The 26,266-nt window shown below is 38.7% G+C and overlaps 1 protein-coding gene across 5 annotated transcripts in view; it reads right to left on the minus strand.

Moving 5' to 3' along the window:
• Window positions 1-26,266, minus strand: part of Arhgef6 (Rac/Cdc42 guanine nucleotide exchange factor 6) — a 129,268-nt gene that overhangs the window by 17,864 nt on the left and 85,138 nt on the right. For all 5 annotated transcript variants that reach the window (XM_052739857.1, XM_052739849.1, XM_052739840.1 and 2 more), the window contains 3 exons: window positions 6,287-6,425; window positions 3,254-3,313; window positions 988-1,134 (listed from right to left, as the gene is read on the minus strand). In XM_052739857.1, the coding sequence (XP_052595817.1) occupies window positions 988-1,134; window positions 3,254-3,313; window positions 6,287-6,425 (346 nt within the window). The remainder of the gene's footprint in view (window positions 1-987; window positions 1,135-3,253; window positions 3,314-6,286; window positions 6,426-26,266) is intronic.

Below are 26,266 nucleotides of genomic sequence, written 5' to 3' on the forward strand. Positions count from 1 at the left end.
CCCGATCTTTCTCTTGCCTAGTTTTCCTTCCACAGACATCACCTTTCTTCAGCAGCCTCTCCTGCTCATTGCTATCTTCAGAACCTTTCTCACCCCGTGTGGCTCCTCATTCATAATATCTCATTTCTTGACGTTTTATTGCCAAATTACACGCTGCCTTCATTTTCTCTCCATTGATTCCTCCCCCACTGCTTTCTCAAAGTCATCAATAACTGCCTTCTAGCAAAATCCAATGGCTTCTTTTCTGTCCTCGCACTCCTTGACCTCTGAACCTTCCATAGCACTCAGCTTGCTGGTCACTTTCAAGTACTCCTCCAGGAATTTCAATGACACCACAATCCTCAGTTCTATTCTATTCTCCTATTTGTGTCCCATGATGGTTCTTCCTCCTTTCACCCAAGGATTTTATCCCAAAGATATGAATGACAAATAGTTACCCTCACTGCATTAACCTTCCCCAGGGTATCTGCATTTTCAATAAGATTGCTTATTAACTCGAAGTAATGAATCTCTGCCACAAGCACATCAGAGAGTATAGGAAGGTGTTTATTGAGAGGACAGACAACGCTAACACTCAATAAATCATATTAGGTGACATGATCAACCTTTCTCTCCTATCCTGGCCTCTTCCTAAAAGAAATAATCCATCTTCAACCTCTGTGCTTCTCTTTGGATATGTACTTCTTAGAAAGGTACATTTTTCAGAGACATCTAAATCTCTGTCTTTAATGCTGACCTCTCACCTATATTTCCATAGTACATTAACAGGACATCTCCATGCAGATACCTAGTTAGCAGGTCTAAATTATATCTGCCATTTTCTGTATCCCGTAAGCCACCCCTTTCTGTTGATATTACCATCTAAATGTGTCTCAAAGTTACCCTTCATTTTCCATTCCCTCTGTCTCTATCCCAGTTGACCTTGACAGAAGGACCAATAAAGGAAGGGAAATATGAAAGTTGAAAGAAGCAATGCTGAAGACTTACCTCACAGGTTCCATACTGCACCATTACTTGTGACATAAAGATGACATTTCCCAGGGTCTTAATATCATCTCCTTCCCATGCCTGAATAGGTTCTGAAAGGATCTGCAATTCCAGTTGTTTTCTCTTTCTCAGATCTTGGCACTGCCCCTACAGATATGAAACAGAACATGATGAAATAGGGATTGAGGTGAAACAGATAGGGAAAGTTCTCAGCCCCAAAACAAGTTCAAAATAAGGTACGGCTTTTTACTCCTTGCTTCTCACTGGATCTCTTCATCGTTTACCCTGAATTCTATGGCCATCCATGCTCCTGCCAAACAAACAAGTACACTACCTAGCTTTGAGCCTCTCAACGTTATAAGAAGAGGTGACAGCTTCCATTTTGCCAAGGAATCAAGATAAAATGGTAAGAAGGGGCTTATTGCTCCCTCCCCATAAAGAGTTTGGAGATTCCAGAAGCAGAATCCCATCAAGTAGAGTCACGATAGCAAACAGACCTTCGCTACCATGGGTAAATAGGGCTGTAATTACAAAATAAGTGTATGCTCACTCTCCAACAAGGTACCAACCTGATGATAAGAAAAACAAACAAAAATTACTCTTAGAGTTTTGAAAACAGAGAACGGCAAAAGAATCTATGTTTTTATGCCATAGCAAATTTGAGTTTATCATGAACACATGCACTGTCCTCATTTTGTTTAGGGAGCAACAGTACCTTGTAAAATACTTAGCTTATCTTTAGTCCTGAAGGGATTGGGGAAAACAGATACAAGTGCATTTCGTGATGATTAAATTGGAAATTCAAATCAAGAAACAGTCTGCCAATACTATGTGGGGTATGAAATATAGAGAGATATAAAATCTGTTTCAGAAGAGGAAAGTTTTCTTAGAGTAATTTAACAGTACTCATTCCAAAATGAATACAAGTCTAAGCAAATGTTTCCTTATGCTACTTTGTCCACATGAATGTATGATACTTTTTGGAAGTAATTTTTTTTTCTATAAAAATCTGTTGCATCATTTAACTAAGACTTTTAGAAATAAACACATTATACAGATTTTGAAAGCATGTGTATTTGTAGTAACTATATTACCACCATCACAGCAAGTTTTATAACATGACAAAAAAGAATCACGTCTGCCTTTTGTTGTGGGGGGGCATATTTTAGTTTTTGTTTGTTCAGACACTCTTGTGCAGCTCAAGCTGGCCTCAAACTCAGAAGGCAACTGAGGCTCTGACTTTGAACTGGGCCCTCTGTCTCTGTGTCCCAAGTGGTGGTATCTAAGCACCCCTAGCATACCTGACTGACTCTTGAATTTGTTGTGCTGTTTGATAACCCGTTTCTTCAGAGGCCGTTTATGTTCATTCACATAAGAATGAATAAAAGAGACACAAATGACAACAAATGCCAATGCCAGGCATGGGTTTGAGTGAGCTGTTCTATGAAGTGGAGCCATGGAAAACTGCGGGTATTTTTACTACTTTTGCCTGACAACGGGTACAAATTTATCATAATGCCTTGTCTGATCTTCAGCTTTCCCTTTAAGCACTGACACATCAGTTATGTATCTTTCAAAAGCAATAAAAGTGAAGTGATGGTGAATGCTATCCAGTAACCTTCTAGCAAGGATCAAAAGCTAAACATTAGTCCAAATCCCACAGAATGTTTTAGAAATGTCAAATATATCTAAATTTAACTCATTACTCAAAATAAAGGGTTTTTTTCCCTTCTGAAATGGCATCAAAAGGTTTTTCATCAGTGGGTTCAAGGAGACAGGCTAATGTTGATGCTCAAAGATATAAGATTATAGCTACCTCTGCTAGCTATCTATAGTAAGCAATTTCATTTTAGTACACTATGTTTGCCCTTTTATGAAGGATTACTTTTTCATATGCAAAGAACAAATTCACGTATTTTGGCATAAATAGTGAAATCCAGTCTTGATGCCAATCAGTGAATGACAAGTTATACAGACAAAGGGTGAGCAATGGGGGTAAAGACAAAGAAAAAAAGGAAACCCCCCACCTACACATCAATGCTTAATGTGGCCAAGACTTTCAAATGTGATTGCTTTATACCCTCAGTCTGGCAACCTTTCGTAGGTGAGCATGATTTGCAGAGAACAAAAGCAAATGTAACAATCACGGAGCTTATTGTTTCCACCCCGAGGACCTTTGCTTAAGGAAAGAAATGTTACACACAAATCATTCTTTCAGCAACAAAGTATACAAAATGGAGTATGGCAATCTGAGAGTGTCACCTACCATGAGGGTTTTGAATGCTATGATTGCTTTCAGAATGTCCTGATGATCCGGATGGGTGTCCTATCAAAGGAATACATTTAAAAAACAGAATCAGCATATGCATATATGTATGTAACAACATTAATGAAAAAAGAGGCCATGAGTGAAAGAGAGCTAGAAGGAGTATATGGGAGGGTTTGGAGGGAAGAGGGAAGGACAAAAATGATGTAATTATATTATAATCTCAAAAAATAAAATAATTAAAAATAAATAATACAAACAGTATGAGAGGAGAATGGATGCTGTCATGGATGAGGTGGGATGAACATATGGCCACGAAAGTAAGTGTGTGTGTGTGTGTGTGTGTGTGTGTGTGTGTGTGTGTGTGATGGAATTGTCTTATATCTTCACTATGGTGGTAATTACATGAATTCACACCTGTGTTAAAATTCATGGAACTATGAACCACAAGAAATTTTATTTATTCTTATCTTTTGAGATGATTTTATTTTTAGTTATGTGCCTGTATGAGATAGAGTGTGTGAGAGAGTATGCACATATGAGTATGTTGGTGTTGGAGGAGGCCAGAGGCTTTGGATTCCTCTGGAGCTGACTCGGAACTACAGGCAGTTAGTTGTGAGCTGGCTGACGTGGATGCTGGCATCTGAACGAGGGTCCTCTGCAAAAGTAGTATTCACTCAACTGCTGAGCTATTTCTCCAGCCCCAGAAAGTTTCTTAATCACCTAATTACTGAAAGTACTGAGATCCTAAATTCTGGTATATTTTTTTAATTCTTAACTTATCATATTACACAACTATTTTGCACATAACATTTGAATTTACTATTATCTTTTCATTTTAATTGACAAGCAAAATTATACATATTTATGGTAGGCAATATGATGTTTTAATGTATGCATACACATATATACATAGGCATTGTAAACAGCAGTATTTAGCCAAATACTGTAGTTTTTAAGATAGTTTATAACACATTATATATTTAGTAACAACATAATAGGTATCATTATTGAGGTAAAATTTCCCATTTCCCTGACCAACAGATAATGGACTCCACAGGGTTTTCTTTGTGTGTGTGCTTTTATTTGGTTACAGTTTGGTGGGTTTGTTTTGTTCTTTTTGGGTGTTGCTGTATTTTGTTTTCTAGGTTTTGGGGGTTCTTTTTTGAGAAAGAACTTAAAGTTGGATGGGTAGGGGGGGGAGAGAACTTGGGGGAAGGAAAGAATATAATCAAAATATATTTACATTTAAAAATTGTTTTTAAAAATATTTAATAATAAATATAGTCATTAAATAATTACTTGGAGGGACATCACTGATCCTGTAGTGCACCTAATGTTGAGGAACATGGACCTGTCAGGCATACCTCGCCTAGGGGTAACTCAACTGGAGAAATGAGAAAGTCAGTTCTGCTCATCCAGTCTTGGGTAGAAAAGAGGGTAGAACAATTAGAGGTCTGACTCATGCCACAGGCAGGATTGTTCACGGAGAGTCAGTGTGTATTCTTTCGTGGTAAATCTTATCCTAACAGGTGATGGATGGTGCTGGCATCTTGGCGTGTATCATCTGACGGCGGCAATCAGAAGGAAGTCAAATCAAATGTGACCAAATGGAGGCTGGACTAGAATCGGGTGAGGGAGGCAGCAGGAGCAGCACCTAGGCCTGGGGGGTTCTTGCCAGCTTAACCGTGTTCCCACTGCAGCAGTGTGCTGCAGCACGGAGAAGTAACAGTTTCTGTTTTTTTGTGATAAGGAAGAAACAATCTGGTGAACTGGCTTAGCATATGGAAAGGCATCCAGAGGTCAACACCTTCCAGAGCCCCAAGTGAAATTTCATTCTGGCAGCCTTTACTCACCAGCTCCCCATTGCCTCCAACTTTGAGGCAGTTCAAATACCCTGAGAATGTGCTTTTCACTCAGAGAGGGTGCTTTCGGTCCTTACAAACGCTGACAAGCACAGCAGCATGGAACCTTTTGCTTTAAAGATAATCAACCCCTTTCAAACCTCAAAACCTTTCCCCAGACACAGGAAGAGCAAGTAGGGTAAACACAGTCTTTCCCACCCACGCCTCCACACCCCATGCACGATCATGAAAGAACAGCTCAGGGCAATGCTTTTGAAAATCACAACGGGATCTGGGTGCTTCATGTTCAATTATCAGACCTCGTTGCAATTCCTAGTATTTAGAAAAGACTGTAGCTGCACTACAATCATTGCACATAAAATTCAGTTTATAAACAAAAATGTGAGTGGACTTTGATGTAGATATACTAATGCACAGTGATACAGAAGTATTGGACCCATTCATAATCTTTGGGGAATGCCAAAGTCAGAAAATCAAATTTCTACAGTGTTCCTATCTGCAACAAACATATTTTTTATATTTCTTTTCTCTTTTGGTTGGTCTCCATGTTTCCTGACGTTGGTTTGCTTTTTCTATCACAGTAATGTTAGTTAAAACACCAGAGATTTGCAGGTCTGATTGCCACTGAACCATCATCTACAGCAGCAGTTTTCAACCTGTGGGTTCAGACTCCCTTAGGATCACATACCAGCTATCCAGAATATCAGATATTTACATTACAATTCGTAACAGTGGCAAAATTACAGTTATGATGTAGCAAGGAAATAATTGTATGGTTGGAGGTCAGCACAGCATGAGGAACTGTATGAAAGGGCTGCAGCCTTAGGAAGGTTGAGAACCACCGCTCTATAGACAAGGCAAAAGAAAACCGAAGTCAATGAATGTGCATTGTCTTGAGGGAAGCAACAGAGCTGAGACCTGGAAGAGAGAGAGAATAGGAGGAAGAATGATAACTGTTGAGCAGGAAAGAATGGGGATCTTCTTTCACTGCATAAAGAGGAATGCTAGGAGATCTTTGGGAAAGAGGGAAGATCAGATCAAGTAGAATTTGAAACCAAGCTATTTTCTGGATTTTTAGCAAAGCTAGTTTGGAGGCAGACCATCTGCTTTGTGCAGCACAGAGGACACCAGCAGGCAAAGGACCTTGCTGAAGCTTTTCTTCCCTTACCTCCATATGTCGCTCCAGCTCTTGCAAAAGAGTAACATACTTTTCCAGTCGCATGAATGGTTTGCTGAGGCTTGTTGTTAAAATGAGGATACCTGGGCTGGATGCACCTTGGTTTTCCATGAATCGTTCTAGATCATCACTAGAGTTAAAAAAAAGTGGATATACTTTCAATACTGTTGAATATCTGATGTCAAATATCGACTTAATGTGTTAGTATCAGGACACAGGAGAATCTCCATGAATTGAAGTCAGTCTGAGCTACACAGTCACTTCTAGGACAGAGTGGGATAAAGAATGAGATGCTGTATAAACGAATGACATTACATTCAAGTTTATGGATGAATAAATAAATTACTTTATAAAATAAATAATTTACATTTATGTTATACACATATTGTAAATATTTATATTATATTCAAACCATTGTTACTTGATTTTAGTATTTGTTAAATACTCTGCTATTAAAAATAGCTTTCTTTGAAATTTAAAAAAAAAGAATGAAATAAAAGGAAGAAAAGGGACGAGGAAGATGGAAGGAGGGAAAGAGAAAGAAAAAGAAGAGAGGGAGAGAAGGAGGGATGAAAAGAAAGAGATGGAAGGAAGGAAGATGGGAGAGGGTGGGAGGAAAGAAATGGAAAGGAAGATTAGAGAAAGGGACCTACTTCCTGAGAATTGACTTGGAAACTTTTGCTTTCTCCCGTGACCACTCAACCCTCTTGGTCACCTGTACATATTTGGCCAGTTCCAGATCTCCTTGGGGGTTTTGTTCTTGTTCACTAACACGGCTACCACCTAAGTCCAAGCCTCCGTTATATCCCATATCCCGTCTAGCACACTTCAGTGGGCTGAGTGTTTCCCCTGGCTCCCTTTCTCTCCCCACTCACCATCCTGTAAACCAGTACTTTAGCCCCACAGCCTTCCCGTTCAAGAATGTCCAAGTGCCGACAATGCAGTCTTAACTTTTGAGACTCCCGCTGGCCTCACCAACCTTCCTTGTTACCCCAAACAACGATTCTCTACTAAAAAGTGGCCAAATTTGTTTTCTTGAACATAATTTGTGTAGTGGTCCCCAATTGCAGTGTTACCACAGCTTGTGAAATATGTCCAAAGAAACTTACTATCAGTAATCGAGTACAAGTGGGGTTGGAAGTGGAGTAACTTGCAGGTGATCCCTATTAAAAATGAATTCTCTCTCCTCCGGTTTCTGGGTTCAGTCAAGGATGCAGTTTCAGCAACCACAACAGCAGCTCTGGCCATGCACTGTCATATGTGTGTCAGGGGGAATGGTCTGACAGTGGCTGCCCCAGGGGCGGCTAGTTGTGACTGAACACTCACATCAAATCATCAGTGTTATCCATTATATCCATTTCACAGCCATTTTCTACAAGCAGCCGAGGGAAAGTGCTGGACACAGCTTGAGTCTTGAGTAACTCATCCATAAAACATAAAAGCAGGAACTGGAGAAAGACTTGGCAGTTAAAGGTATACACCACTGCTCTGGAGAGGACCAGAGTTCTGTCCCAGCATCTACATGAGACTACATCAGAATTGACTGCCTATAATTTCAGCTCCAGGGGATCTGACATTCTCTTCTGGATCCTATGTGCACCTTCACTTACATGTGCACATTCCCACACATAGAAACACACACATACACATGATGAAAAGTAAAATAAATCTACAAAAACAAAACAGGTAAAACCTATTTCCTAATAAAACTGCTCAGATTAAACAAAACTAACAGGATTTGTAAAGCTACCATTTTATGTTAAGCATTTCAGTATAGGTGTTTGTCCCATTTTACAGTTGAGAAACCTGAGGCCTAGAAATGTTACCAGCTGGTAAGTGGTCATGGCAGACTTAATATGGAGGTCTGAAGCCAAACCTTGGGTCTATCCACACTACTACCCTGCCTCTCTACAGAAAGGGATTTTGTCAACTTTAGCCAGCAGATGCATTATTACTACCTTTTCAAGACACATGGCTGGCTAGAATCTTATCTTTAAAATTTCCTAGTACCCATGATTTGGAGCTTAATGGATAATCAACTGATGTTTAATTTCCAACCAAGAGATTAACGAGACATAAAAATTCATCACTTACGAAATATAATTAAGAAAGTGCATTTGAGCAGACATGCAATCTGAAGAAAATAGCTTTCCTAATTTCTTTTCAGTTTGGTAAATAAGCTTTGTGTTTTCTTTCTATGACTAAATGGCTGCCAATCTTCCATATTCTGCTCTCATTGCTGGGAGAGTTGCAGCAATTCATAGCATGGGCGTATGGACACTGTGCTATTATTTTCCATGAAGTATTCTAATTCCTAGGCTTGGGAAATATTATAAAGCAATTTAACTGTTTTTTCAAAATAACATGACACACCTGTCTTGGATTAAAACAGATTATTGGAGAAAAAAGAAAATGTCGTTAATGAAATGAACCAAATTGTTTTTACAGAAACACCACCTGTCATGATGAATTGATTCTAAAAGACACGCTTTACTTAGGCAAATAAGTTTAATATGTAAATTAATATTATATGTAAATAACATTCACAAATGTATAATCATTATACTGAAGATGAATCTGGCTTGAAATGGTTTTTACTTTTAAATAGCAGTGTCTTAAGACTTGTTTGCTCTTTTAGAAAAATCTTATTTTGTTTTATGTGTGTGGGTGTTTTGCTTACATGTATGTTTGGGTACCATATGAATGCTTGGCGCATTCAGAGGTCAGAAGACAGTGCAGGATCCCATGGAACTGAAGTTACAAATGGTTGTGGACCAACATGTGGGTGTTGGGAATTGAACCCAGGTCCTCGGCAAGAGCAGTCAGTGCTCTTAAGTGCTGAGCTGTCGCTCCAGCCCATCCCACCCCCTGCCACCCCACTTTTGACTATTTAAGACAGCTCTCATGTATCTCAGGCTGACCTTTGCTATATAGCCAAGGGTAGCTTTGAACTCCTGATCTTGTTGCCTCAGATGGTATTACAAGACAAGTGTGTACTGCCACACCCAGCTCAAGGCTGGTTTTTGAAGCCTAATATTATTCATCAGAGGCAGCTTTCAATGAGTTTATAAATGCTGTTTGAAATTCAATATACATTTATTTCATAGAAAATATGGTGGATGGGGCTCTGTTATATTCTGGGTTGGGCTGGAAGGCTGGAGAGAATTATTCTGTGTCATAATAACACTAGAGAGCTTAACTAATTCATTTACAATGTTTTTAGGGCCACCAAGGCAGCTCAGTTGGTGAAAGTACTTGGGGTGAGAGTCTTAGAACTAACCTGAGATCAATCCCCAAAACCCACAAAGGAAAGAAGAGCTAACTCTTGAAAGTTGTTTTCTGACCTCTACACCTGGGCTGTTATATAGTAAGTACACACACATACACAAAGACACACATGTATACACGCATACACAACTGAAATGTCAAAAACTGATTCTGTGGAATCCCTGTGCAGACTTTTAACTTGAATTAGCACAACTCTAACCTAGCGGAAGCTCAAAGATTCCTCCTCCCCATCCTATCCTCTCCCCAACAGCCTTTCTTTGGAATTGTGGTACCCTGGCATGAGGAATAGGAAGTTTTGACTTCTAGCCCGTAGAAAAATCACAGGGTCACTGCTTCCTCCGGGTTGAAAGATCTCTATTTTCCTTTCTCCTTTTTCCAGTCCCCAGTATTGGACTATCTGCTTCTGTTTGTTTGGAAATATAGTCTCCTATAGGCCATGCTAGCCTTCAGTTCCTGACTCTCCTGCCTTTACCTCCCAAACGTTGAGATTACAGGCACACACCCACCACTACTCCTGACTTGTCTGCTTTTTTTGTCTCCACTACTTTTTTGTGTGTGTCTAGGTAGTCCCAGCACCTAAGAGACACAAACAAAACACAACTGGGGCTTAGAATGTTTCCTGTCTTCCTTGTCCACAGAGCAAATGGCTAGTTCTTCGGGGGTTTTCTCAAAGGCATCATTGCTAGCAACCTGGTAAACAGAGGGAGAGGGAAGTTACCAAGGAGAAAAGTATACGGAGTATCTGTGGTAGTCACATAGCGGCAGTGGAAATGAGCTCCAGATCTGGCTTAGTGTGTACTTTCTCCTCGCTTGGCTCTTTCTTTTAACCCTCTCCTCGTGGAAAGGACAGACAGGTGCTATACTAAAGCATGGGGAAGAAGTGGGTATTTCTGTAAGGAGCAGTTATTCCCAAGAAGAGCCAGAAAGGTATCTTAGCAAGTCAGCAGGGGAGAGAGAGGGGAACTCCCAGAAGACCTCACCCAGTGGATCACAGAAGACAGAGGCAGCCATTCAAATATATGTAAATATGGGGACCGAGCAAAGCTGGTGTCTGATTACATATTCAAATTCAGGCAACACTTCGCAACATTTTTAAACAGGCATCTGTATGTAATCATCCAATTTGAAAGCTGAATGCATTCTTGCGGCCAACAGTTGCATGTGAGCATTTCTGGTTTGATATTGCCACCTACAGACCCAAAGGGAGAAGTTCACCTGAGCATGACAACTTGAAAGGGAAATCCACTACGTCCATATTTCAGCCCTCACGAAAGCAAGGCTTTAATCTGCATTTTCTGTGAATTTCATTCAGCTGTGCTTTGCATCTCATATGTCATGAGTGATCAACAGACGCACACAAAGTAGCAGAGATTATATTCAAAGCACAACTCAGGGAAACCTCAAGCATTTTAATGGAATCTCACCCTGGACATGTAACTAAGTCAGAAGACAGGAATTTAGTTCTTTGAAGACTCCAGTGAGTCTTCTATCATAAAGTTCCCACAAAAGCACCATTAATCAAGACCAATAGGGTCTTACAGTTCTTAAAATCACAGAGAACCTCTAAAATAATCATGTAACACATTTGAAATCACAATGATTAAAGGGCTCTTATAAGAGTCCCTTCATTAAAAAGGTAGAAGATGTATAAAGCTTATACACTATCCCTCATGCTATATGCTGTCTACTTTGTGGACACTGTTTCATTTAATCCTCAAGAAAGGCAACTGACACAATTAAGTGAATCCTTTCCTGCAATGCAGCTTCTAGTTGGGACAACATAAAAGTGGTAAAAAAAAAAAAAAAAAAAAAAAAAAAAAAAAAAAAAAAAAAAAAAGGATCAGATCAGGCAAGGGCACATATAGACTTAAAGAGTGAATGGTGGGGCTGAAGAGATAGCACAGTGGTTGACATTGCTTGCTATGGAATCATGAGTCCCATCGTTCAGATCCCAGCACCCAGGTAACAAGCTGAGTGTCCAAAAAATGCCTGTAACTGAGCTCTGAGTGATCCAACACCCTTGCCTGGTACAGGTGCTCTCCCTTCTCCTCCCCCTTCTTTTTGATACACACAAATACACACACACACACACACACACACACACACACACACACACACATTCATTCATACATACATACATACATACATACATACATACATACATACATATATACATCAGGAAGCCAAGAAAGTGGTGGTAGCAAGTTCTACTTTCAGGATGGAGGCAAGAGGTGTTCATTGTCCTCACTCTCCAGTAAATCACACATAACTAATGCAAGAACCACTCAGAGTCTCGAGAAATTGTTATAACGGCATGTAACAGAGAAACATTTGTTCACGAAGATGTATCAAAATTATGAAGGGAAGGGGGGTCAGTGGCTTCTGAGCCAGTCTGCTGTACTCCTCTCTTTTCTTCACAACTCAGTCTTGAAGACACCACACTCCATGAAAATGCCGCCAAACAAAAGATGTCCAAATCTCTCAGAACCTGGTCAAGAGATACATTTACCAAAATGGGCACACCACCAGCATATCACATCCTCTTCAGCTCTGAGCAAAAGGGACTAAATTCCAAGTAAGTGAGGCTGAGAACTAGGACACTCCCTTCCTCTAGCTCTCACACCTAAAGTGGAGGTTATACCCTTAGGAAATACTAAGCAATGATCTTCAGGCTTAAAGCAAGTAAATCCAGACATAAATTTATATCCACATATAAAAACAAAGAGCAGCAGTAACCCTCCATCACTTATGGAAGGTGTTATAAACATATGAATCCTGAAATAAAGTCAATTGCACATAGCAAAACCATACAAGAAACACATCTTCACTAGACCTGCAAGAAACGCTAAAGTACATTCTTCAAAGTGAAAAAGCTTTAGTAATAAGCACAGGGAAGCAAAAAAAAAAACCCTCACTAGTAATAGTGAGGTGCCCCATCACTAAGAAAGCATAAAAGCAGAGGATCAGGAACTCAAGGGTATTCCTTACTGCATACTGAGTTCCAGGCTGGTCTGAGCTCCATGAGACCTTGTCTTGAAACAACACAAGAACCCCTGGACCAGTAAGATGACTCAGTGAGTAAAGGCACTTGCACACGGCATGACAATCCAAATGTGATCCCTGGAACCTACATCATGAAGCAGAGACTCTACTCCAGAAAGTTGTCCTCTGACCTCCATACACTCTGTGGCACGTGTGTCCCCTGCCTCCCCCTCCACCCACTGCCACACAAATAAATAAATGTGATTTTAAAAATTTGGACATGACAGAGCCATTGCATTCATGAGCTAACAGCAGTTATGGTTGCCTGTACAAATCCTGCTCGGGATCAAGCCAGTCAATACTCCAGTACGGATTGGGGAGGAGCTCATAAGGCCCCACCCCTAGTTGAGAGGCTATTGACAATTAATGGCTTCTGGAGGAGGGACAGGCATATTTCTTCATGGAAGCAGCCACTGGGATGTTGGCCATGATGCAGTAAACAGCTCTATATCCTTGTGCATGCACAAGATCCTAATTAAACTCAATGGATTGTGAAAAACCAAAGACATAGAAGTGGGGAGAAGAGGTGTTCCAGAGGGAATGAGAGGGGACCAAGAAAGAGGAGCGGGGTATGATATAACCAAAATACACTGTAGAGCTGGGCATTGTGGTGCACACCTTTAATACTAGCACTAGGGAGGCAGAGGCCCGCAGATCTTTGAGAGTTCAAGGCCAGCCTGCTCTACATAGCAAATTCTAGGCCAGCTGGAGCTACACAACGAGACCTTGTCTCAAAAACAAAAAACAAGAAACAACTTGCATATGTGTAGGAAATCATCAAATAATGAATAAAATACTATTAAAGTTTAAAAGTTAAATAACATGTAAATTTAAAAAAAAAGAGCAAGGCAAGGGTGCTGGAAAGATGGTTCAGTCAGCAAAGTGTCTGCTGTTCAAGCATAAGGACCTGAATTTGGAGCCCTAGCACCCGCGTGCTACAGACATCTGCCATCGCAGTGCTTGGAAGGCAGAGACAAGAGGACACTGGGAGCTGCTGACCAGCTAGGCTAACTGAATAGGTGTGGGTGTGGGGTGCCGAGAAAACCAAGTGAACATCTTTTGATTGACATGGTCATGACCATGTCAAGTACCCCAATGCCTCAGACCCATGGGAGTGGCAAAACTTTCCCCTGGGGTGAGACTCAGAGGAATGGTAATGTTTTTATCTGGTGTTCATGGGAAGGTTGATAGTGTGTGCAAGTGTGACTGTTTATGAATGACTGGTCAGTGGTCAGTGTGTGTAAACGCTAGCAACTCCAGCTTCCTTCTTCTGATGACTGCAAGCAGAGACTGCTCCCCTGTAGAGATCTCTTACGGAGACTAGCTGACTCCTTCCCCTGTGCTTTACTTAGTAAACATGCTGAGGTTCTGGGTTGTTGTATAGTTGGTGCCACTACATCAGGACACACATGGCCCACCTGACCTCAGTTTTTCTATACATGTGTCTGTCCTTTCCTTTCCTCATTTCCTTGTTGCCTGAGTCAGGTCAATCCCTGAAGCCACACTGGCCTCAGCAAATGGGTGAGCTCCAGGTTTAGAGCTTGTCTCAACAAAATAAGGTGAAAAGTAATTAAAGAATACATTGAACATTGACTTTTGAGCTCTCTGTGAATATGCATGTGTGCACACATGTGAACATGTACATACACACCAGAGAGAGAGAGAGAGAGAGAGAGAGAGAGAGAGAGAGAGAGAGACAGAGACAGAGACAGAGACAGAGAGGGAGAGGGAGTAAGAGAAAGAGAGAACAAGGCAAGGTCATGTCCCAGCCTTTTTAGCTCCTCATCTGGTGGCATGATTTCTCCTTTCCATGTTCCTGCCATGGTTATGTGAGCTTCCCTGACTTCCTCACCAAAGCCAGGAAAATGTCAGTGCTGTGGCCATGGGCCATCCAGAACCATGAGCCTTATAAAGTTGCCCAGATTCAAGTATTTTATTGTGGAAATGAAAACATGCAATTATATCTCCCAATTCCTATTTACTAAAGTACCCAACAGTTTTTCTCAGATACATCTTTCTTGCTGCACATAGCTAAACAAACCTAATTTTCATTTGATCACAGCTAAGTCCCTGGTGATTTTTGCTTGATAGGATTCCTTAAACAACTAACAACTTGAACTGCAATAACTCAGATCACTACCTCTGAGGTACTTACTGTTCAGAAACTATTGATAAAAAATTTCAGAAAATTCCCCACATCATCTAAAGCAATATTGTAGTTTTCTAAATAAAATCATCCCAACAATATTTCCTGTCTTACATGCTCTTCTGCAATGCAACTAGAACCATCAGAAGATAAAGTCGGTTTCCTTTTTCTTTGAATCTGGACTGGCTTTGCTGACTCTCTAGTAACAAATAAAATGCAATAGAAGCAATTCTTTTTGACTTTTGAGGCTGTATCAAAAAATCACCTGGACTTCCATCCACCCAGTTTCTCCTGTAACATTATCTCTCTTGTCAAACTATCCTTAGATCTTCTCTCAACACAGCCATCACACTATTAAAATCCCAAGCCACATGAAGTGCTGGTATTTAGGATCCAGTTCATGGACCCAGCTGAGCCCAACCTGTGAGTCATCCCATTCCAAATGCCAAAACATGTGACCACAGAAGTCTCTAAAATTATTCCTGCCCTCGTCAAGGAGACTATCCAAAGGACCTTAGCAGAAACTAAGTTTTTTGGATGTATTTTTGGAAGATAGAGAAAGGGGGGCCCATTTTACACAATGGTAGAAAGTTTCACAAAACTGTCACCTATAGTAATACAGAAAATGTTGAATGAATTGATGAATCAAAGATTTCCAGGCAAACCACATGGACTGTCGACTGGTTTCTCATAACTATATAACCTGCAAACAAAGAGAGGCTGCTAAAGAGGATTGTTTTCCATTTTAAAGAAGAATTTTGAGGTGTTCTAAAGGAGGCAGCATTTCCTGGAATGAACATTCTTGGTCTCTCTAGAAATTAAATGACTATTTACAATTTTAAAAATTCATTTATCTTATGTGTATGGGTGTCTTGCCTGCAGATATGTCTTTGTATCACATACATGCCTGGCACCCATGGAGGCCAGAGAAGGTATAGTATCTCCTTGGGACTGGAGTTACAGATGGTTGTGAGCCACCATGTAGGTGCTAGAAAACAAACCTGGGTCCTCTGCAAGAGCAGCCAGTACTCTTAAAGCCTGGGCCATCCCTCCAGCCCCGGAATTAAAAGATTCTTAAATTAGGAAATGGCTTCGGTGCAAAAACAAACAACAAGCAAAAACAAATCAGGAGTGGGCTGTAAGATCAGTAATGAGCCTCCGCCCCTAGATGAGGAGCTATGCACAGCTGATAGCTCTGGGGAAGAGATAGTCACACTTCTTCAAGAGTGTGGCCCCTGGTTGGTTGACCGTGCTCTAATGGAAGTAGAGGATGTGGGCAGCACAGATGGGCCATTTAAAAAAAAGGAGGAGATGAAGTTGGGGGTGGTGGTCAAGGGTGGATCTGGGAGGAGTTTATGAAAGAGATGTAAGGTGAATGTGATCAAAACACATTGTATGCCTATATGAAATCCTTAAAGAATTAATAAAACTAGTGCATATTTAAATGTGGGTATGCACACTGGATTTTGTTTATTATTGTTTTTGATTATTTTCTACATGTATGGAATATATAGCGATCTTCTCCAATCCCTTTACCTTCTCTTACCCTCTTCCTCCTTCCACTGATCCTCTCCTTCTTCCCAACTAGTTTTTCTCCTACTTTCATGTCTTCTGTGTGTGATCCACTGAGTTTCTTTAGAATCACTTGCATGGCTAGGGTCATTTACTGGAGTATAAGCAACTTACCAGTGGCTACACCAGTGAAGAAAAGGACTCCTCCTCCCTTGGCTACTCTTAACATGTTATTTAACAGTTTGGCAGGGGTCCCCAAATAGAAAGGGCTTGGTATTTAAAAAGTTTATGGTTGGAGTTTTCATTTTATGGAGTAAATTCCCATTAAGGCATACAATCCACAAAATTTGTAAGAGGTCTACACTGGTCTAAGCACCTCTGGCTCAAACTAAGTGTACCAAAGCTCTCACAAAATGAAGATGCTTGTGCTCCCAAATAATTATGGCAGAAATCAGACTAAAAAAAATGACTCAGCTGCAAACATAGAATAAATTTCACAGAAAAAGTGACTCAAAAGGTAAAATTCAAAGACCAAGGATGAAGCCCAGAGCTATTGATAACTGACACCAGAAAGTAATACTAAGACTGAATAAAAGGACTACTGGAGACAGCTAGCAGCTCTATGGAGAATTGCTACAGATCAATGGTGGCTATACAATCCCCATTTCCTCCTTCCCATGTCACTTTGTTGTTGGTTGGATGGTGTTTTACAATTATTTGTTAAATTTATTTTAAGTGACACATAAAAAGTATAAAAATGCACATGCTAAGCAAATATAAATATATATATAAATAAATACAATTTCAATTGTGGCCAGTTGTGCAAAAGGCTCACAAAATCCAGGACCTGTCTGGGCTGCATGATGAGCCAGCCTGACCAATGCAGTGAGCTCTTGTCTCAAAATAAAAAGTACAAAAGAGGTCTGGGAATGTAGATTAGTGGCCCAGTGTTTGTGTATCATGCATGAGGTCCAAGATTCAATCTTCATTACCAACAAAAAAAAAAGAAAAAATAACTATATAAATTCAAAATTCTCTAATATCATAATCATTGTAGAAAACACACTCGTTTCTTTAACAGGAAGACTAAAAACAAAATTTAAAAATTAATACATTAATGTATTACGAGATATAAAATAGAAAAATTATAAAATAAGACATTAAAATTCAAATTATGTGGAAGAGTGGAACACAGGTATGCACTTTTTATCAGTATATTTTCTGATTCTTTGGTGTTTCTATTTTCATTTTTATGGTCATTTTGATTGCTATCATTTTAAAATAACTTCTTATCAAAATAGGTTTTTGTAACATTCAAGGTAACCACAAAAACTTCTCTATAGTAGACAAATAAAAACTAAGAAGAGAATGAAAACATACCAATAGAGTAAATTGCATACTTAACTACAAAGGAAGATTACAAGACAGTGAGGCAAGAGGAAGCTACAATTGAACTTGAAAACAAGTCACAAATGGCTGCAGTCCAACCCTACTATTGACAATTACCTGAAAGTAAATAGAAATGAATGGATTAACAAAAGGAGGGCCCAAGTAAGTTATATAGAAGAAACCCCATGACATAAACTTAAAAGTGAAGGGGACTAGAAGTTGGCTTGTATCTATAATCCCAACACTTAGGAAAAGGAGGCAGGAAGATTGTCATGAGTTTGAAGCCAGCCTGGGTTACACAGTACAATTCTGTCACAAAGATGTTCCATACAAATGGAGTCCAAAAGAAAGCAGGAACATTCACACTTACACTACATACAACAGACTCTAAATCTGAATCAGTAAGAAGACACAAAATAATGATAAAGGGGTCAATTCAGTAAAACAATTCTATGTACTCAATACATAAAACATACGCAATTAAGTATGTAAAACAAATATCAATAAACCTGAAGAGACAAACTCCAACACAGTAATAGCTGGAGACTCTGACACCCCTCCTTCAGGAATAGTAGACAAATGCAACAAAGGAACATAGACTTAAATTGCATGCTAGACCAAATGGACCTCACAGGCATCTACAAAACATTCAAGGCATCAGCTGCAGAATATGTATTCTTCTCAGCAGAACGTTCTCCAGGATACATCAAGCAGCAGGCTACAAAACAAACTCAACATGATACATTAAAATAACACACCTGTAACAAGAAAAACTTTGGAAACTACACAAATACATGTAAATTAAGCAACTTAATCTTGAATAACCAGTGGATCAAGGAAAGATTAAAAAGCAGATATTAAAAAATTTTTTGAAACAAATAAAAATGAAGACACAACATGCTGAAAATTCTTGTACACAGAAAAAAAAACACACTAAAAAGCAATTTTCATTTCTTTGTTGAGACAGTTGACATCATAAGAATACACAAAGGTCTTTGGAGATGATTATTATACAGTATCAAGCTATACAGAAGAAATGGACAAATTCTCAGGCATATACCTAACCAAGATTAAAACACGAAAAAATAGAAAACCTGAACAGACCAATAAAGTAATGACATTGAATAAGGAATTAGTCTTCCATCTAAGGAAAGCCCAGGATTAGTTGGATTCACTGTTAAATTCTACTTTTGCAAGGAGAACAAATATCAGTCCTTCTTAAATTGTTCCAAAACATAAAAGAGGTGGAAATTATTCAAAGTAGATTTTACAAGGCCAGCATCATGCTTGTAAAACTACAGACCAGTATCCATGATTATCACAGATGTGAAAAGCCTCAACAAAATCTAGAAACTTGATCCAACAGCACATTCAAAAGATTGTTCACCATGATCAAGTGAAATTTGTCCTAGGGGTACAGGAATGTCTCAATATTCACCAATTAATAGACATAGTATCAGCACATCAGCATAATGAAGGGCAAAAAACATATGATTGCTTCATTAGATGAAGAAGAAAACGTTGACTAAAATTCAACATACCTTCATAATAAAACTACTGGAACAAAGTAGCTATAGAGGGAAAGTACCTCAACATAATAAAGGCTATATATCTGTCCAAAAAGCTAACATTATACTGAATAGGGAAAAGCTGGATTCTTATTTCTCTAGGATCTGAAACAAAACAAGGATGCTCACTTTCACCACTTTTATTTGACTTTAGTACAAGAAATCCTAGCCAAAGCAATCAGGAAGAAGATAGAAAGGAAGCTTGCCTAAACTAGAAAAGAGGGAAGTAGATTGTGATGTTTGCAAGTGGCATGATTGGGCACAGAAAACCTCAAGACTCTTAACAAGATATACTAGAACTAATAAACAAATTTAGTGAAGTTGCAAGACAGAAAACCAAATAGCATTGCTGGGCACTGATACTGAATGATCTGAAATAGAAACTGAGAAATGAATCTCAATTACAGCAGCTATCAAAAAATGAAATATCTATAAATTCCGAGGTCAAAGACGTCTACAATGAGTGTCATGAAACACTGTTGAAAGAAAATGAAGACAACACAAGGAACAGGAAGTCGTTATTTATTATTAAAATGCATAGGGCTGATGAGCTGTCTCAGTGGGTAAAGGCTTTTGCTGTGCAAACTTGACAGCCTGAGTTTGTTCCCAGGACTCCAGGGTAGAAAGAAAGAATCAGCTTCCAAAAGTTGTCCTCTAACTCCCACACATGCATCATGGTATGGGTATATCTTTACTCACATTTATATAACATACATATACAATAATAATAATAATAATAGTTTTATTTAATTAATATTAATTACTTATTTAATAAATAAAGTGCCTATACCACCCAAAGAAATCCAGATTCATTATAATCTTTATCAAAATCCCAGTGATATTTTTTGTAGAATTAGAAAAATAATCTACAGTCTGGATAGAACAACAACAAAAAGGACATGACACAGCAATCTTGAGAAAAAAAAAACATGTGGCATTATACTGTTTTATTTCAAAACACACTACAATGTTGCCATGAGCAAACAGTGTAGACTGGCCATTAATACAAACCCAGACACATATACCAATGGAAAAGCATAGAGAACCTAGAGCAAAACTATGAATCTACAGCCAACTGCCTTTTGACAAGTGTACTGAGAACATATCACAGTGAAAAACCAGTCTTAATAAATGATGCTGGGAGAGCTGGGCATCCACATGTAGTAGAGTGAAACTAGACCCTTCATCTTTTCCCAGCTACAAAGATCAACACACAGTTGATCCCAGACTTAAATGTAAGACCTGGAGCTGTGAGTCTACTAGAAAAACACGGAGGGGTGGGATAAAGTACAAAAATAGCAAAAAGAAGTGGGGGTAGGTGAGATTACTCAACTAGTAGTGACACTTGTGACCAATCCTAATAACCTGAGTTTAATGGTACAAGGAGAGTCCTCTGGCCTTCACACATGTGTTGTAGTACCCATGTGCACATGCATGAAATATATAAATGTAATTTTTAAAATCAGCAAAGGGAGAAATAGGCTTATCTCAAAGTGAAAGCTTGCACACAATAAAAAAATCAACAGCATGAATAGGGAATAATCTATAGAATGGGAGAAGATATTTCCAAAATATACTTCTGACAAATGGTTAATATCCAGAATAAAAACCCAAAAAAGTCAGTAGCAAAAAAATTACTTGATTAAAAAAATTGAAATACATATTTCTCAAAAGATCACACAAATGGCCAACAAATATAAGAAAATATGCTAAACATCACCAATCACCAGGGAAAGGCAAATCAAAACCACAGTGAGGTTCATTCTAGTCAGAATGCCTATTGTCAAAAGGCAAAATAAATAAATAAATAGATAGATAGATAGATAGATAGATAAATAAATAAATAAATAAATAAATAAATAAATAAATAAATAAATAATGTGAAGTGATTGTAAGGACGTGGAAACACAAGAGTCCATGCACACTGTTGATGGGCTATAAATTAGCTCAGATATTATGTAAAATGTATAGTATTATGCAGTATGGAGATTCCTCAAAAAATTAAAAATAGGAACTGTCATATGATCTAGCAAACACACTATTGAGTATCTGTCCAAGGGAAATGTTGTAGAAACATTTGACTCCCATGTTTACCACAACACTATCCACAATAGCCCATAAATGGAACCACCCTAAGTGTCTGTTATTCAATTAATAGATAAAGACAATGTGGTACATGTGTACAAAGGAACACTATTCAGGCTGTCAAAAATACCATCATTTATGACAACATAGATGGAACTGGAGATAATTATGCTAAGTGAAATAAACCAGGCACAAAAAAATAAATGTCATGATCTCCCTTGTACATGGAATTTGAGACTGCTGGTTTCATGAAGGTTGGCAGTAGAATAATGATTGCATTTGACTGGAGAGAGTGACAGAGTCGGGGGTGGGGGGAAGCTTGACCCATGGGTATTAAGTTACACCTAGAGAGAAGCGAACTGCTCTAGTGTACATAGAAGTGACTATAGTAACAATAATATATAGTGCATCCAAAAAAGAGAGAGAAAATTATTTCACAAGTTTTCACCATAAAGAAATGCTAAATGTCTGAATGCATAGGTGTGTTTAATATTATTTAAATATTTGACAGTGTATGCATGTATCAAAACATCCCATGGTACCCTGTAAACATGTATAACTTTTATGTGTTTTTCAGATAAAAATAAAGTTCATAAACAGATAAAATATGTAAAAAATGAAGATACAGATTGCCAATGAACAAATGAAGGATGACTAATATGATTACTCATTAAGAAAATGAAACCAATATCACAATGAAAAATTACTTTATATCCAATTAATGTGGCTATAATAAAAAAAAGAGAATGGGTTGGGAAGATGGCTTAGTAATTAAAGCATTTAGTGTATAGGCAAGATGACCAGAGTTTGGATCCCCTGAACCCATGTAAATGCTAGGTGGGTATGGTGGCCCTTCTGTAATTCTAGCCTCAGAAGGTAGAGATAGATAATTGATCTCTAGACCAAATTGGCTAATGAGACTAGCCAGGCTGGTGAGCTCTGGGTTTGATTGAGAAATTTTGCCTCCGTATATGAAGCAAATGAACAATCAATAAAAAGAATCACGATAGCAAACTTGAGCCTCCGTATACATGTGCCCCTACATGCAAAAAAATGCATACATATATTCATGGAACACACACAGAGGAGAGAGAATGAGAGAGGGGGGAGAGAGAGAGGGAGAGAGAAAGAGAGAAAGACTGACAACAGCAAATAACACATTGTGGAAAAGGGAACTCTCCTTCACTGCTGATAGGAGAATACATTGATGCAGTCAGTTTGGAAAATATTCTTATAGTTCCTGTAAGGTTAAACAGAGAGAGCTGGAGATGTGATTTGGCTGGTATTACAGTGTCTGTGAGGTCTCAGCACCACAAAGAGAAACAAGATGAAAGCCAAGGCAGCATGATGGTGCATACCAATAATCCCAGGACTTGGGAGGTGAAGACTGGAGAATCCAGGAGTTCAAGAAATGCAAACATGTCTATACAAATTTGATTTTTCAAGTGGTGAATGGAAGAAACAGTATGTGACATCTATATAACAGAATTCTTTAAAAAATATTTATTTTGTATTTATATGTATGTTTATGTATCTATATGAGCCTATGCCAGTGGCTGTAAGACCAGAAGAGGGCATTGCATCCCCTGGAGCTAGAGTTACCGGTATTTGTGAGCTTTCTGATGTGGATGCTGGAAAAAGAAGTCAGGTCCTCTGAAAGAGCAGTACACATTCCTAATCACTGTACTGTCTCTCCAGCCCCCTGTGTATATATTTTTAAATGATGCGCTCATAATCTTATAGTGTGTGGAAAGCTTTAAAACATGTCAACATCAGGGAAATGAAAATTAAAACTGCATTGAGATTCTATCCAACTCCACTAAGAAAACAACAACAAATGTTGTTTGCAGGAAAATGGATGCAACTGGAAATAATCATATTAAGCGAATCAAGAAAGACAAAGATCATTTTTTCTCACTTGTGTTTTTCAGATTTTACATAGATACATAAAATTATATATATGTACATGAAAACAGGTGACACCATCTAGGGAAGTAGAGTGGGCTAACAGGAGGAAAGGGATGACAAAAGGGGGGTTAGCAGGTATGAGAAGACACGCCTAACATTCAACATATACTTTATAAAAACTTTAAAAAAACAAGTAAATTTAATCTGAAAAAAATGCTGGCTAGGATGAGGAGAAAGAGGAACCTTTATATACTGCTTGTGGGAATATTAACTAGTGCAGCTACTGTGAAAATCAGTATGGCGGCTTCTCACAAAAACCAACAGTGGAGCTCAGAACTACAAATAGAATATGAGTCAGCTATACTACTCTTGGGTAGATGCCCAAAGCAATCTACATCGATAGACCACAGAGATACTTGCACATCCATGCTTATTCACAATAGCCAGGAAACAGAGGGAGCCTAGAGGTCCATTAACAAATGAATGGATAAAGAAACTATGGAATATGTACACAGTGGGCTTTTGTTCAGCCATGATGAATGTGGACTGAACTGAAGAAAATTGTGTTTAGTGAAATAAGCCAGACTCAGAAATCAAAGTGTCCTTAGTTTCATTTCCGTTGCTATAATAAAATACCCTGAATAAAAGCAATTTAGAGGAGAAAGGATTCATTTAGCTTATAATTCCAGGTTACAGTCCATTATTATGGGGAAGTCAAGGCAAGAGCTTAAAGCATAACCTCCACAGACAAGATCAGAAAGAATAAACCATGAATCCTTTCTTGTTCTCAGCTTGTTTTTCTTCTCTTACACTGTTCAGAAACCCCCGCCTAGGGACTGGTGCCACCCTCAATGGCCTGGGTCTTCTACATTGATTAACAATGAAAACAATTACCAAAAATCAACCTAAGCTGGATAAATCTTCCTAGGTGAATCTAGGTTGTGTCAAGTTAACAGTTGAAATGAACCAGCAAAGACAAGTGTTACATTTCATTTCATATGCAGAATACACACACACACACACACACACACACACACACACACACACACAATACAAATATATGTATGTGACTCAAAGGTAAATTTGATTGCAGGGAGAGAAAGGGGTCTAAAGGGATAGCAAAGGAGGAAACAAGAGGGTAATGGAGGAAGATAAATATTGCATGTTTGTGCTCATACACAGAATACATAGGGAAGGATATGAACAAAGTGTAATTTTATATACATATATATTATCAAAATGAAACTCATTATTGTATTTGGTACATAAAAATACAACTGAAAAGGCAAAAATGCTAAGTGAAAGAAGCCAGATACAAAAAGCCACATATTGTGTGTGTCTTACCTATACCAAGTCCAATATAAACAAATGCCTAGTGATTGAGCTAGTTTGGTATGGTTACCTTTGGTTATTTTTAGACTATGTGGGGTGACTGTTAAAGGATATGTTTGCTTAGGGGTGCTAAAAATATTCCAAAATTTATGATGACAATTGTGTGATTTTGTGAATATAGGAAAGATCAATTCATTATATCCTTTACTCTGGGATGAGACGAATTGGAAGACCCTCAACAGACTCTAATATGATTTCTGACATTTTATGGTTTGTTTTGTTGAAATCAGGTCTCATGTAGCCCAAGATACTGGCCTTGATTTCACTACACAGTCAAGGATGACCTTGAACTCTCAATCATATTGCCTTCACCTCCCAGATGCTGAGATCCAGGTGTACATTACTATGTTACTACCCATGCGTTAAACGAGTGAATTCTATGATTTGTGCATTACATCTCAATCTGTGGTACAAAAATGAAATGATAACATTATGTCACTGAGTTAGGTGGTGAGCTCTTGGGTGCATATTTATTATAATTCTTCAAAATTGCATTCACGTTATTCTTTGTGGGTAAAATATCTCTCTTACTAAAAAACATTTTTAGAAACCTGACTGACCTGACTGACCTGACTTCTGACTCTATCACTTACCAATTATGAGTTCTTTGGCACATTACTCAACCTAAGCCTGCCAGTGACTTATCTGTAAGCAGAGATGGTAATAATAGTAACTTCCTCGTGGCTTCTTACAACTGCATGCCTGGTACATTTTCAGTGCTATTATTAGCTAATGTTCCCTTTAAGCAGTTGAACCACTTGTGATAAAATGTCTATGTTAATATCCGCTCTTTTTAAAAATACATTTTTCTCTTTTCAATTTAATTATGATGATGATGGTGTGTGTGTGTGTGTGTGTGTGTGTGTGTGTGTGTGTGTGTGTGTGTGTGTGTGTGTGTGTGATGTGTATGCATGAGTGAACGTGGGTACAACAAGGACAGGGGAGAGGTCTTAGGAGTCAGTTCTCTCCTTCCACTGTGGTATTGGGATTCAGGGACTGAATTCAGATTGGTAGGTCTGTGTGGCAAGCACCATTACCCTCTGAGCCATCTCACCAGCCAACAAAGTATTGCCAGTGCAGTCTCATGTCTCTGGTGTCCTTGTTTTTTGTTTGTTTGTTCTGGTTGTGGGTTTTGAGGAAGTACTAAAAAAAGAAGTTAGAACCTCATGATTTTATTCTTTGTAGCTGGGAAATATTCCTTTGTTTATAAATGCCACATTTTGATTACTCATTCATCCACTGATGGGCACCTGGCTTGACTTCACATCTTGGTTCTTGTGAGTATTACTATGATAAGCATGTGCACGTGTCTTTATTGTATACTGACCTTGATTCCTTTGCACACATAGTCAAAGGGGAGATAACTGTTTTAAATTGAGTTTTTAAAGGAATCTTCATACTGATTTCCATAACTGAAATGCCTACTACTTCTGAGGGTTGATATCAACTAATTTTCTAGCCTGGATAGGGAAGTTCAAGTCTTGGACACATCAAAAGCCTATTCTTTTCTGTCTTGAGCTGTGTCCAGAACCCATGTCTGCTCTGAATTCAGTCTGTGAAAAAAAGAGCCAGTGTGTGTTGGCACTATTATCATCCGGCCTGGGTTTCTTACATATGATTCCAGTGATTAAACTGCATCTT

The sequence above is a fragment of the Peromyscus californicus genome, unplaced genomic scaffold, assembly GCF_007827085.1.
Source record: "Peromyscus californicus insignis strain IS unplaced genomic scaffold, ASM782708v3 Scaffold_10__1_contigs__length_136768540, whole genome shotgun sequence".
Taxonomy (NCBI): Eukaryota; Metazoa; Chordata; class Mammalia; order Rodentia; family Cricetidae; genus Peromyscus; species Peromyscus californicus.